The sequence below is a fragment of the Tiliqua scincoides genome, chromosome 13 (genome assembly GCF_035046505.1).
Source record: "Tiliqua scincoides isolate rTilSci1 chromosome 13, rTilSci1.hap2, whole genome shotgun sequence".
NCBI classification, from domain to species: domain Eukaryota; kingdom Metazoa; phylum Chordata; class Lepidosauria; order Squamata; family Scincidae; genus Tiliqua; species Tiliqua scincoides.
The window spans coordinates 1,415,580-1,429,874 of NC_089833.1; the positions used below are offsets into that span (position 1 = coordinate 1,415,580).

At 52.1% G+C, this 14,295-nt stretch overlaps 2 protein-coding genes across 5 annotated transcripts in view; one reads left to right on the forward strand and one right to left on the reverse strand.

Annotated features, from left to right (window-relative positions):
* Positions 1-12,415, forward strand: part of CASKIN1 (CASK interacting protein 1) — a 119,531-nt gene extending 107,116 nt beyond the window's left edge. Inside the window, exons 17-20 of the mRNA XM_066609427.1 lie at positions 607-745; positions 1,944-4,046; positions 6,482-6,875; positions 7,080-12,415. Of these exons, the coding sequence (XP_066465524.1) occupies positions 607-745; positions 1,944-4,046; positions 6,482-6,875; positions 7,080-7,176 (2,733 nt within the window). The 3' untranslated portion in view covers positions 7,177-12,415. The remainder of the gene's footprint in view (positions 1-606; positions 746-1,943; positions 4,047-6,481; positions 6,876-7,079) is intronic.
* Positions 12,416-13,458: 1,043 nt separating this feature from the next.
* The window catches only part of TRAF7 (TNF receptor associated factor 7), a 37,853-nt gene continuing 37,016 nt past the window's right edge, over positions 13,459-14,295 (reverse strand). For all 4 annotated transcript variants that reach the window (XM_066609426.1, XM_066609423.1, XM_066609425.1 and 1 more), the window contains exon 21: positions 13,459-14,207. In XM_066609426.1, coding sequence (XP_066465523.1) covers positions 14,193-14,207 — 15 coding nt within the window. In that variant the 3' untranslated portion in view covers positions 13,459-14,192. The remainder of the gene's footprint in view (positions 14,208-14,295) is intronic.

The window sequence follows — 14,295 nt, forward strand, 5'->3', positions numbered from 1 at the left end:
TGAATTTTAAGGAGCAGGGTCAGGGAGATGCAGCCAACCAGGTCTGAGAAAAGACAGTGGCCGTTGCCACTGGATTCTCCAGAAGAAGTGAGAGAACCAAGGACTGCGTTCCCAGATCACTTTTACATGCAAGCTCTAGGGAAAAATGAACTGCTCCAACCAGTGGTCCCAATAAAGGGAAGTACCGTGGGCCCTCCTTATCTGTGGACTCAGCATCTGCAGACGCTGAGCCTGGAACCTTCAGGGGACCTTCCGGATGCAAGCAGAAGTGGGTTCTGGTCATGTCCGGGAAATGTTCTGAGGTGTGGAGAGGCTGCACGCAGCCTCCCAGGCACCACCGGAAGTCACTTCCAGTTCATGCCAACATGAAGCAGAAATCACTTCCAGTTGCTTCCAGAATACCTTCTGAGGCCGTGCCTGACCCCCAGGTAAGTTATTGTGCTGTTGCGGCACCCCCCTTAGGTAATGCAAATTCCAGCATCCACAGGGTAGCCTGGAATGGATCCCCCGCGTATCCCCAAGGGCTCACTGTAATCCAGAAGCTTGGCTGTTGGGAAGCTTCTATTTTCCGATACTGAGCTTGTCCTTTATCCTCCCCCTTCCTAGGCAAACCTGGCACTCTGGCTCTCCATGATTGGGCTGGCCCAGTATTATAAGGTGCTGGTGGAGAACGGCTATGAGAACATCGATTTCATCACCGACATCACCTGGGAGGACCTGCAGGAGATTGGCATCACCAAGCTGGGTGAGAGGAGGAGGCAGAGCCTCGATCCCAGCCTGAACCCAGCAGGTTCCTAGCCATGCTGGGTGTGTATTTGTGTTGGAGAGTAGGAGGGCTGGCCTGTCCCCGAGGCCAACTGAGATGGTGTCCTCAAGTGGTGGAGCAGCAGGGTGTGCTCAACTCAACCTTTTGTCTCCCTCCTGCACTTTCTGGATCTGAGCAGATGAAAGTCTCCAGCCCACCGACTCGCCTCTCTGGCCCGCTGCTCTCCTCTCCTCTCCCCCGGACGTTCCCCACATTCTGCTCTGTTCCTCTCTTCTTTTTCAAATCCACAGAGTGTGGGAGGAGCAGAGGTGGAGGCAGGCAGCCTGCTGGGGAGGAGCAACCAGGAGGTCTTGGGCCACAGTTAAAGAACAGGGCAGTGGAGGGAAGCACCATCTGCCTCATGGTGCTTGTGCTGGTTGGGACACTTTTGCCAACAGCTTGATCAAAACACAGCAAGGATGTCCGATTCACACGTGGCACTTTATCTGTCCTCTTGAAATCCAGGAGGTGTTCTAAGCTGCAGGGAGGCACCCACGGCCCACTCCATGAGCCTTCCCCAACCTCAGAACACTTCCCAGGCACAAACTGAAGTGGCTTCTTGTCACATTTGGGAGGCCATCTGAGGAGGTTTGGAGGCTCATAGGGTGGGCCAAGGACCAGTGCAACCTCTGGAGGGCCCAGAGCAGCATCAGAGTAAGTGATTTTGACGTTGGGACCTTGCCCCCTTTCAGGACCCCACATCTGTGGATTCTGGTATCCACGGGGGGGGGGGCGGTTTCCTGGAACGAATCCCCCTTGGATTCCGAGGGCCCACTGTATTTTGAAAAGATAATTATATCATCACTGAAACTTTCACTTATATTTCATTTATTTATTTATTTTAAAACTTAACTTCAAAAATATTAATTTTTATTCGCATTGCACTGCTGATGGAGCCGATCCAGTGAACGATGGGTGGCTGGGGCTGAGTCAGAAAGCAGGTTCCTACAAAAGCACAATGACGGAGTGAGCAGTTCATAGCTAAAGGAGGAAATAAAATCAGAAACGTAACATTTGCCTTGAGTTTCGATTGCATTTGAATTGCTCTTGCGATTCGAAGGTGATCCTGAGACTCTAAAACTGTTGCCAGGCTTCTGTGCACAGAATCAACCCTTTCCTCCCCTTGTGTCCCTCTCAGGCCACCAGAAGAAGTTGATGTTAGCAGTGAAGAAGCTGGCGGAGATCCAGAAGGCCGAGTACATCAAGTACGAGTCAGGGACCCTGAAGAAGAAGGGGGCGCCGCAGGACACGGTGGCTATTGAGTCCCCCCAGCAGGAGACGGCCGAGTGCCAGTCCCCCAAGATGACAACGTTCCAGGACAGCGAGCTGAGCAGCGAGCTGCAGGTGGCCATGACGGGCGAGGAGGGGGCAGAGAAGCAGGCCAATCACGTGGGACCCCTGCGCGAAGGGACGGCCTATCGGCATTCGTCCCGCCTCACCCATGAAAACAGTCTGAGTGGAAGAGCGAAGCACATGAGCAGCTCCCAGGAGCTGCTGGGAGACGAACCCAAAGCTTCCAGCGCTACCATGTCCAAGAGCCAGGAGTACCTGGCAGAGGACGGGAAGGAGAGTCCCGTCTCCCTGCCCAAGGAGGTGCGGAGCCTCCGCCACGGCCACAGCATCAAGCGAGCGAGCGTGCCGCCTGTGCCCGGCAAGCCCCGGCAGTCTTTCCCACCCATGGCAGGGCACTACACCCCCCCACAGACGCCCACCAAGCCCCGCCCATCCTCCCCACAGACGCCTATCCTGCCACACGCCACGGCCAAGGTGAAACCGACGCCACAGCTGTTGGCCCAGTCAGATCGCCCCATGTCTCCGCGCTCACTGCCTCAGTCCCCCACGCACCGGGGTTTCGCGTATGTCATGCCGCAGCCTGTGGACGGGGATGCTCACGCGACAGGCCCCTTGGCGCAAGCAGTGCCCGTTTTGCCTGTCTCGGTGCCAGTGCTGTGCCTGCCGCCCCAGGCTGCGGACGGCGACGAGGAGAGTGGCCGGCCGAAGAAGCGGGCCCACAGCCTGAACCGCTACGCTGTGTCGGACAGCGAACAGGAGCGGGACGAACTGCTGGTGCCCGACGCTGGACCCTACGCCACGGTTCAGCGGCGAGTGGGGCGCAGCCATTCGGTGAGGGCACAGTCAGGAAATGACAAGAATGTCAACCGCAGCCAGTCCTTTGCAGTGCGGCCGAAGAAGAAGGGCCCCCCGCCCCCCCCACCCAAGCGCTCCAGTTCGGCCATCTCCAGCACCAACATGACTGACGACGTCCCCAGGGAGGGGGAGGACAGGCCAGAACTGTCCCAGGAAGAGCTCCAGAGGCGGGCCAGTGACATCGGGGGCACCGTGGACACGGGCAGCGCTGGGAGTGTGAAGAGCATTGCCGCCATGTTGGAAATGTCATCCATTGGTGGGGGGCGGGGCCTTGCCCTGCAAAAGCTACCTGGCCCCGGAGGCTACTTGCCTCCTGGTGTTACTGTGCACCCCGCCAGTCCTGATCACTCCCGTGTGGCAACTGTCCTGGCTACCGTTAAGCACAAGGAAGCCATTGGGCCGGACGGCGAGGTGGTGAACCGCCGGCGCACAATCAGTGGCCCTGTCACTGGGTTGGTGGCAGCCGCCCGCCGTGAGCGCTCAGACAGCATCAAGTCCGAAACAGCCAAAGATGGCAGCGCAGTGGAGCGACTGCGGGTGGAGCATAGCGGAGGCTCCCCCCAAGGCGGTTCTGGGGAGAACATCCCCTTCGCCGAGGAGGGTAACCTGACCATCAAGCAGCGCCCCCGGCAGATGGGCGTGGCCAAGGCTGAAGCCGGGGAGGGCTTGCCGCTGGCCCATCGGCATGGAGACCTGGGCAAGGTGGAGGCCAGCGCCACACTCAAGAGGCGGATCCGGGCGAAGCAGAGCCAGCAGGACAGCGTTAAGTTCATCCTCACAGAGTCTGACACAGTTAAGAGGCGGCCCAAGTCCAAAGACAAGGAGCAGGAGCCTGCACCGCTGTCGGTCTATCAGAACGGCACTGCCACTGTCAAGCGCCGGCCGGCCTCTGAGACAGGCAGCATGGACTCTGGGCCATGCGTGGTCCAGCTGGAGAGACCTGACTATGCTTCCACCCAGCTCCCTCCAGAAGGCGAATCCAAGAAGCCTATCAAGCCGCCAGTGTCTCCCAAGCCAGTCCTGCCCCAAAAAGTCTCTGGGCCTCCCACGCCCACTTCCAAAAGGGCCCCCATTCCTGGCCCTGGGAGCCCAGGTAAGTGTGCCTTGCTAGGGAAAAGCATACACCCTTTTTTCTCAAAGGGGGGGCCGTGATACCTCCCTGACCAGAGAATCTCCACCTCTTCTCCAGAGGACTGTGTGGTTGCCCCAGTACAAACAGCTGCCCCAGCCACAAGTCCACTTGATGTGGCCTGCTTCAGCAGCAGATGGCAAGGTTTCTGAGGGGTGGTAGAGTCAGTTTTTCACCCCAAATCTACTGTGACCATCTCCCTCCAACCTGCCACCAATTTGAACCCCCTCTGTCTGCTTCCTGCTTGCTTGCCTGAGAAGCAAATTGTTCCCCTCTTTACCTTGCTCCTTGTGCATGGCCATCAAACCCGGAAGTGTGGGGCTCCTTGCATACTCCGCTGTACCAGTCGGTGCCACTAGAGGGCAGAGTTGCCTGTTCCTTTGCCAACCTTATTGCTGGTGCTGCGACTGGAATTGCAGTGGGTTAGGCCAGTGCATGCGCCACGTGGCCTCTTCCACTGCTCACTGGGCTGACAGATCCCAAGCAACAGTGGCTTGGAAGAAGAGGCAGTGCTGTGCCCCTGTGAGTGTGAAGGGTGCCACGGCCCCGGTGAGTTTGGGAACCAATGCATTAGGCAAAGGAACAGGCAACTCAGCTACCTAGGGGGGCATACTGGAACTGCATTGAAATGGCAAAGGAATGGAGAAGCCTGCCCTCTTGTGACAGGCTTGAGGGGGGACATGATGGAGACATACAAAATTATGCAGGGGATGGACAGAGTGGATAGGGAGATGCTCTTTACACTCTCACATAATACCAGAACCAGGGGACATCCACTAAAATTGAGTGTTAGGAGGGTTAGAACAGACAAAAGAAAATATTTCTTTACTCAGCGCGTGGTCGGTCTATGGAACTCCTTGCCACAGGATGTGGTGCTGGCGTCTAGCCTGGACGCCTTTAAAAGGGGATTGGACGAGTTTCTGGAGGAAAAATCCATTATGGGGTACAAGCCATGATGTGTATGCGCAACCTCCTGATTTTAGGAATGGGTTAAGTCAGAATGCCAGATGCAGGGGAGGGCACCAGGATGAGGTCTCTTGTTATCTGGTGTGCTCCCTGGGGCATTTGGTGGGCCGCTGTGAGATACGGGAAGCTGGACTAGATGGGCCTATGGCCTGATCCAGTGGGGCTGTTCTTATGTTCTTAACTACAATTCCCAGGAGGCCTTGCAGGGCTCTTGTTATCTGGTGTGCTCCCTGGGGCATTTGGTGGGCTGCTGTGAGATACAGGAAGCTGGACTAGATGGGCCTATGGCCTGATCCAGTGGGGCTGTTCTTATGTTCTTATGTGGCTATGAGTGGGATTGCAATGGGGTTGACAAAATAACTTGGAAGGCCCCCCCCCCTCCAGGGGCTGTGACTGGAGAGCCAGATGGAACAGCCACTAGGCAGCAGAGTTGCCTGTTTGCTTGCCAGCTCAGTTGCAGTTCCAGTCACAGGAAAGTCTGCCTTTCTGATGGAGTGGTGGCCACCTACAGCATGTTGCTGGCTGGTGATAAGCCTAAGGGAAGATCCAAGAAGTCTCCAGGTCCTGTGCTTAGCCCAGTCCACCTAGCTCAGGTTTCTCACTGACTGGCTGCAGCTGTGCAGGGTTTCTGCGCACCAGGAAGGGTTTTCCTTAGCCCCTCAACAGGGGGTGCTGCCAGGACAAAACTTTGATGCACATGAGCATAAGACAGCAATTGAACTCCTGTCTCCATACATGTCTTTTTTTTTTTTACTTTAGATAAAATGAAAAAAATGGAGTATTGCATAAATGTGATCGTTTCAAAATTGCACATTTTAAAAAGTGGGAAAAATGGATATATATGCAATCAAAACATTAACTATATGTACAGACTTTACACGGCTTAGGATAGTTCATCAAGGATAGCCTCTGGCTGGTTTCAAATATGCCCATACGGAACTGACGCCCATATACCATTCACTCAAAAACCGACCAGTGCAAAAAACATCCATCCGCTCGGCACAAGTTGGTGGACTTCTTTCTTTCCAATTAAGTACTATCGGTCATTTGACCATAGTGAGGGCACAGAGAGTCCATTTACATTGTCCCGCTGTTAATCTCCAGGTTACAGGGAAATAATATCTGTCCCTGTTCCTCTTTATGCCAAAAAGAAAAATGCAGACCACCACCACCCCATTTGCTAGTGCTGAATAAGGGAAGTTGCACCTCTACTTCGGAAGGGGTTAGAGCACTGCTGTTGAATGTAGGAACATCTAGGTTGGTGCTGTCAAGACTGGCTGACGGCTGGGTTCTGCGTTCCAGAGAAAGGAGTCTTTCCTAGCCACCCTGGAGAAGCTGTCAGGAACTGAACCTCTGACCTTCTGCATGCAAAGGGGGAGAGGCAAGGTATGAACCCCTCCACTCAAGCAGTGACACTCTCTCCTTCTTTGCAGAGGTGAAGCGGGTCCACGGCACCCCTCCGCCAGTGTCCCCCAAGCCAACACCACCCCCGACAGCTCCCAAGCCGAAGGTCCATGCCGCCCTGCAGTCTGTGAGTGCCAGCTCCACGCCTGCGCCATCTCCCGCCAAGCAGCTGGTCCCCACCATCAAGCCTTCCAGCACGCCTCCGTCACTCTGCTCCAGTCCAGCGAAGCCCCTGTCGCCTGGAGGGGCACCTCCTCAGACAGTGCCGGTCAAGCCACCGCGCTCTTCTATTCCAGGGCCTTCCGTGGAGAGTGCCAGCACCGAGAGTGTGCACCAGAAGCTGGAGGAGACGAGCGCCTCTCTGGCCGCTGCGCTGCAGGCGGTGGAGGAGAAGATCAAGCAGGAGGACGGCCAGGCAGCAGAGTATGCGCATCTGTGGGTGGGTGGGGATGGGCGGGGCAAGCCAGCCAAGGGGTAGGGAGAAGACCAGCCCTGAGATGATGTTGCTGGAGGGAGCAGGGTGAGGGTGGTGGGTTAATCCCCTGCGCACCACAGAGGAAGGGCAAGTGGTTGGGGCAAGGGATCCGTGGACTTACTTTTCATCCTGGCCGTCTCTTTGCCTTCTAGTTCCTCTGCGGAATCCAAGAGCACAGTCAGCATCCTCGACGACATTGGCAGTATGTTTGACGACCTCGCCGACCAGTTGGACGCCATGTTGGAATAAGCGCTGGAGCACGAACCGCCAGCCAACCTCAGGATCTGCCATGGGCACAAGGGCACAATCATCTCCATGAGTCTCCTCCCCCCCCTCCCCTCCATCTTTTTGAGGTTTGCACAAAGAAGATAAGATTACCTCAGGATTGTGCGGAAACAAACTCAAGATGTGTAGGGAAGGCTTTTCCTTGGGGACCATTCTGCAGGAGTGCAAAGAACACACCGCTCCTGGGCACGTGGTTTCTTCCTAGCTAGACGCCTGCTGAACCTTGGGGAATGCTAGGCGGCTGCAGGTCCCTTTCTCCAAACAAAGAAAAAGGCCGACGTGCTGCGCTATGGGGCAGGAGCTTCCATATCTGTGGGGTGAAAACCATCTTCAGACTTTCTCCCGGCAAATCTGCTCTGTTTGGTTTTGACTTGCAGCGTTTTTCTTGTTTAATTTGGAAAGTGTTTCCTGTCCACCCCTCGCTCTCTCTCCAAATTGACCCCCCCCCTTGTTACGGTCTCTTCCCCGCCAACCTGTTCTGAAAATGTGGCGCAAAGTTGGTCTTGGTCTTACTCTCGTCTCCTGTTTGGGTTGGAATCTCGTCCTGGTGAAACTCTTTTGCCTTCCGTGTCGGTATCGTACCCTTGACTGAGCACTGCCATTTTCTCGTGTGTGCTGCTGTCTCGGCCCCTGTGCCCGGCCCGCCTGCCACTGCTGGGGAGAGGTCAGAAGAAGCAGGGCGGGGAAATGCCCGAGGGAAGCCGCCGGGCAGTGGGGTGGCTCTCGGCTCGCTGCATGCGTCGTTTTTCTTTGTCCCGAAGGTGTATTTGTCTTCTCCTGGTGATGATGAAGCTGTGACTGTGAGGAGTTTTTTGTTCCGTTCGACGAGTCCCCAACTTTGACAAAATAAGCTTTTTTCCCTGTTTGCCGTGGAAAGCACCATTCCTGGCAAGGGCCGTGCAAAAGCTTCGTTTGGTACGTCTGCATGATTGATACAGTGTCGAAACTTGAAAAGAAAAAAGGTTAAAAAAAAATCTAGATATCTTGGCCGAAAATCCCCCTGTAAATATCCCACCCAGTGGCTTCTGCAGCTGCCATAGAAGAATATCTATTCCTAATTTTCCTTTTTAAAAATCAAAATATATATCTTATCATTCTCTAGGTAAAGGGCAGTTGTGGGTCTGCGCATGAGGGGGGTCTGGCGTTGCACTTTCTCTTTGCTTCAAGGCACTACTTCCAAAGAGTCTATTGGACAAATCAGCCTTCCTGACCTGTTGTCTACAGTGATGGTTCCTGGGAGGATTTTGGGGTTGGCAGAGTTAAAAAGGCAGATGTGGGCAATATCTCAACTGTCATGGCACCTTTGCCACAGAAGCAGCAGTATTATGCAGGGACCAGTGGTGGTTCTGGGTTCTAGTGGGGGGGGGGGCTGGTGAAAGGGAAGGGCCCCTGATTTGCACCCCAGCAGTCCAGGTTGGGTTTGCCATGATGAGAGAGCCACACGTGAGGCTGCAGACCAAGCCTTGGAAGCCATCCCAGCTGCAGGTCAGCGTGGGAGCAAGCAGTCCAGGAAGGCCTTGCGGATGGAACAAGGGGCCTTGCAGAGATGCTGGGGCCTGCAGTGTCCCACTGTACTATCTCCAAGGGAGCGCAGTCTCCCAGCAGGGACAGAGGCATTTGGGTGCCCAGTCTCTGAAGGTCTGCAAGGTTGAAAAGCCTGTCTGATGGTTGCTGTCTGCCTAGCAGCAAGCAGTTTTGCAGTTTCCCGAACAACATGAGCGTATGTGGGTTACTGGGAAGTGGAGGCAGTCGTGGGGCCAAGCCGTTCTCCCTTTGGTGATGCTGCGTTCTTGTGAACTCCCCTTCGGCTCATGGCACCTGCAGGATGGGAGGCGCTCTTGTGGCTTTGGGTTTTAAGGGGTCTGGAAAGAGAGATAGGACTCCAGGGACATGGAAGTCGGCAGAGTTGCTTGCTTGGGCTGTGACCCCAAAACACTTCCTGGCCATCTCTTCCAGGGCACAGCCTGGTCTTAAACAAGCACAATCTGAGAATCTCCAACAATGGATTCCACCTCCCCCCTTTTAAATCTTACAGCTGCATTCTCAGTGCTGTTCTTGCAGCAGTCACCAGCGGTTTCCTTCCTCTTTGCTGCATTTCTTGGTGGTGCGAAACAGCCCCCCACTTTCCACACCTTGTGGCTTCCACTAGAAACCCAGAAGTGCTTAGTTTCGATGACCAGACATGTGGCAGACTGCTCAAGAAGAGTGGGGGGCAGAGAAGTCACATGAGAGAGAGGGTGGTGTAGCACAAAGTGGGTGTGCCCCATACCCCAGGGTTCATCTCAGTGTGTACCAAATTCCTAATGGTCCAATGTTTAAACCACTTTTAAATGTCCTCTTGGCAATGCTTTTATCAGCCCTTAACAAATCCTCCCCCAAAGGGGGCTGCACAGATCTCAGGAGGAACTTATGGCAAAAGTCAACTGCTTCTTTTCTCATTAGGCAGCATTTCCTAAAATCTGGTGTGAACTGGCTTTAATCTTTGGGACAGGTCGTCCCTCAGACCTCCTGCTTTCTTCCACCAGCCCTTGAACTCATGTCTGCAGTCTGCACAATCATGGTAGGATTATGCGTCCAGCTGAAGTCCGTACTTCACATTTTGCTTCCATCAAGGCCTCTTAAAAGTTCCCACTTTGGCCTTTTTCCATTGGTGCCATCCTCTGTGCCATTCTCCAGTTTCTGCAGCTTCCTTGCCAGCTGACAACACACACTGGACCTCATCGTCCAGCTGCTGGTTCTTTTCTCCTGGACTTGACCTTTAGCCAGCATCCTTCCCCTGTTCTGTCATTTTGTTATTTCCATTTAATTCCTAGACCACTCTCCAAAGCATAGACCATTCCTCCTCTCCCCACTTGTTTTGGTCCAACACCTTCTGCACTGCTCTTTGCTTGCCGTGCTCTGAAGGCCGCATCTTCCTCTCCCCCCTCGATATGCAATGGGGGTCATCCAGGCACGAAGGAACAAGGAAGAGTGGCCATTTTCCAGCAGTTTTCAAGGCCCCACATCTGTCTGACTTCCGCCTGGTCACTCTTGGCCAATGAAAGGGGACTCTTCCCAAACAGATGGTTCCTTGTCACTTTCACACCAGGGTGTGCCATCCCAAGTGGGAGCCTGCCCGTCTCCCCCCTTCTCCTAGGGCTGCTGTCTTTACACTTTTCAGGTGAACCCCCCCCCCCAAATCCGCAACATGGGATCCACTTCTCGACTTTTGTTAACATACACAATGGTCTTGCTCCTCTTCCTCTGCCTTGTTCTATTATAGGGGTGGTCAAACCTGCTTAACGTAAGAGCCACATATAATAAACTTCAGAGGTTTGAGAGCCACAATATTTAAGAAGCATTTAAGTTTTAAATATATTTAGTCATCAAAAACATTAAACTTATGTTTAAATTCAGTGGATTCGCAGTTTATACCTGGTATAAACCTGGTTGTCTCCTGGTAGCCACAGGGCATGCATTCCTGCCCCCCCCCATAGATACCCAGAAATTACAGATAAGGGGGGGGACCTTATCTCCACTGCCCCCAACGTCCATGACTTTTGTTCTTGCTGGGCGCCACCCCCACCCCGATCTGTGGATAAGTAAAACCATGGATACCAGATCAGCAAATGTGGGGGCCGCCTGTAATTATAAAGCTTGAACATTTCTTACTTACCCTTTTATATCAATTGTGATGCAAAAAGGAGCTCAGCCAGCCAATTTCTGAGCCACACACTGTATGTCAAAAACTCAGGTGTGCTCGAGCTGCGGTTTGGCCACCCCTATTCTAGTAAATAATTCCAGAACAAAGAGGATAGGACCAAAGACGGACCCACCTTGATCTGGGGAGTGTCTGGCTTGGCATTTCCAGTCTGCCAGCTGAGATTAATGCCTCAGGAAAAGCCCTTTTGGCCACTCCCTGCTACACCTCCTTCTCCCACTCAGTTGTGGGTTCTGTGCTTTGTTGCACATTCCCAGTGTAGAGTTACTGGCAGGCTAGAAAAGTAGGGTTAGAGATTTTTTTTTTTACTGTTATTAATTTTAATACTGCATTTTAGAGGCAATGACCATGTTTATGAATGTTCTTGCATAAATAAGCAAAATCAACACTTTTTTCTGATAAAGGGATGAGGGAGAAAAAAATAAGCTATATAAAGAAGTATTAATTTATTGGAAAGAAATTATTTAAGGTGGAGCTGTTGTCCCCGAAGAGATAAACTAACAAAAAAAAGGAAAGGACTTTAATATATATTAAAGATTTAAAAAATATTATCAATTGTATATTAAACAGTTTTAAGAGATAAAATCTGAAAGGACTTGGAGTTTAGCTTGACTTATTAGACTTATAATAAGCTTCTATGTCTTGTGGTACGATCATTTAAAGGAGTAGCACAATGTTTTAAGAACAGCAAGTTACCATTTCTCTTGTTTTTCAGGGTGTGCAAAAATTATGTTTCTGTCCTGGGCTATTTTTGTTTGCTACTTTCTTTTTTACATGGTTTTAACAAAAAAAAAAAAAATCAAAGGATGTGCCTTGTTTTAGACCTTTCTTTGTTCAATCTTGTCTCCTACAAGTGTGTGCTTTTTCTGTCGGTGTGTTCCTTTTTCTTTTTTAATTTGGAGCGCGTGTGTTTAAATGCATGTGTGTGGAAGTTGTCGTGCAGCCCTATATCGATGTACAAATGGGGCTCAGCCTGGCTCCAAGATTGCTTTTTGAGTCCAGAATGCAATTCTGTCTGTGTTCCTTTTGGCCCTGTGAATTTTTTTCCTTTTTTTGAGAGCTGGGTGTCAAAATTCAGATGGGGATGCTCACCCTCTGGTTCTTTTTTTTTTTTCTCCAAGTACAGGTAGGTCTGTCTTTGCTGATCTCCAAAATGTGTCTGGCACAAACTTTGAAATTTCTTAATTAAAAAGAAAAAAAAAAGAAAAAGAAATAAAAAGAAAAAACAAAATGACAACATCGTGATACCTGTTGTAAAGAGAAACACAATGTATCTTTAAAAAAATTCCACAATTCTAATGCTGGATATATACATATTATATATATTATATATTTTTTATTATTAAGTTATGGAAACTGTATTGTATTCCCATTCTGTCAGAGCTATGCATCTTGCAGCCAATCTCCTTCTCTCGCTTTGTGCATCTCACCTGTATTATTCTCAATATTTGATGGCTTTTGTGGTGCTGTAAAGAATTTTGCTCCTATTTAAAAAAAAACAAACAAGCTGTCTGGCTACCAGTATTTTGGGGGAGGGGACTCCCAGCTTGCACATTTAACTATGAAAGATCACTTCGTATTATTGAGGTTGGAAAAAGCATTCCATCCTCAGAGGCAATTCTGGGAGGCACCGAGTGGCGGTGGGGGTTGTGGCCACCACGATGCTGAGGGATGGGACTCGATGCTGCGACCGCCAGCACAGGCAGTGCATTTGCAGCTGTCGGTGCTTCATAAACAGCCAACTCATCAGGGCCTGCTGAGTTCTTGTTTTGGCTGTGGCCGTGGAGGGGATTTGGGAGGAAAGCACTACCTGTGCAAATGCATTTGCAGTGCACTGATGAAAGGCAGCTGGGTGCATTTTAAGAGCTGTGCCTCTCCCCTCAAACACAAGGGTGTTTCTTCATGTTATCCTTGTCTGCTGCTCTGGGGTAACGGTCAAAGCCCTTTTGACGGGCAGGGGACATACAAGTGACCACAACACTGGCATTCGGACCCTCGAGAGGCTGTACCTGTCTCTGTCTGGGCCCAAGTGGGCATCACTTTGTGTTTTCCTGAAAAGGGAGGATGTGGGGGCCCCGCTTACTCCTGGATTTCACAGCCAGCACCTACCTCTGTGCAGTTACTCAACAAGACTGGTGTGTGGTTTCAGCCCAGAGCTGCTGGGAAGCTCAGGAGCAGGTTGGTCCAGGGGCCACTGTGCAGAGAGGATCCCACCTTAATGCTTATGACTTAGTGCTGCCCCCTCCCCCACTTAACAATCACTGAACATGAAGGAGGCTCGAGTGCACCCAGAACCCTCTGCTGCTGTGTGGAGACTAACCACACACCGTTACACTACGAAATTTACACTTGACTCAATTTTCAGTGCAGCCAGTCAGGTATTGCACACAAGTATTTCCCAGGGGAAGGTAGCAACCTGTGTGGAGTGGACCAGTAAACGCTATTGCGGATTCCAGGAAGTCTGTTATGGCCTCCCAGCCGTGGGGGCTGTCCACAGAGGAGGTGGCCTCCCCCAGCAGCGAAGAGGCACCCGCAGTAAGTCATGCTTGCCTAAACAAGGGTCCGTTTTTATTGTCAAGGAAGAAATAATCCAAATCTATATTACAATCTTAAAAACAGTAGAAAATGTCAGTAAAAACGCAACGGTGGCTCTCCCCCCGGCTTTGGCACGGAGGCCTTTCGGATACGATGCTGTGAACGGAGGAGGGGCCTTGTGGTACCTGAAGTGGGGGGGCTCGTGGCATACAAATCGTACCTGGTTAAATGGGGGGAGGGGTTCCAGCTTCAGAGGCAGGCACAAATGAAAGAGCCGAGCTGATAAATCCCAGAAGTGGGCAGGGGAGGAGGAAGGGTGTGCACCCATTTCCTTGGCCCCCAGAGTTGCCATTGGCAAGGTGTGTTGTGGGTGCTCACATGACACTTCAATCCAGCATCAACCACAAGCTGCTGCCGAGACCATTAAACGCCCCCTTTTGTTACTTCTGCTGAGACACGAAAAACTTCAGAGACAGAAGCCTCCAGCTGCAGGCATGTTCTTGGGGCTTGATGAAATTCCCAGCTGCCCCCCCCCACTTTATTGGCGGTCACAAAAGTCCTGCTGCAGTATTCCTGGTGACGCTGGCTGGGCGGGGGTGGGTAGTTGGCAGTGCTGAGGTCTGCTGTCCTGCTCTTGGTGAGGGCAAGAGGCTGGAGGGTAGTGGAGAGAAGGGAAGCCATCTGGTGAGTGGGAGCAGAACGAGAGTTTGGTTGCCCGGCATCCGACAGCAGGGGATGGCACCCACTAGCACGTCCACACCTGCAGCGGAAAGGAAGTCAAATCACAAGACTGCATCAAAGGGGCCTGACCCCTCCCCAGCAGTTTTAGTTCAACACGTTTAGAGGCT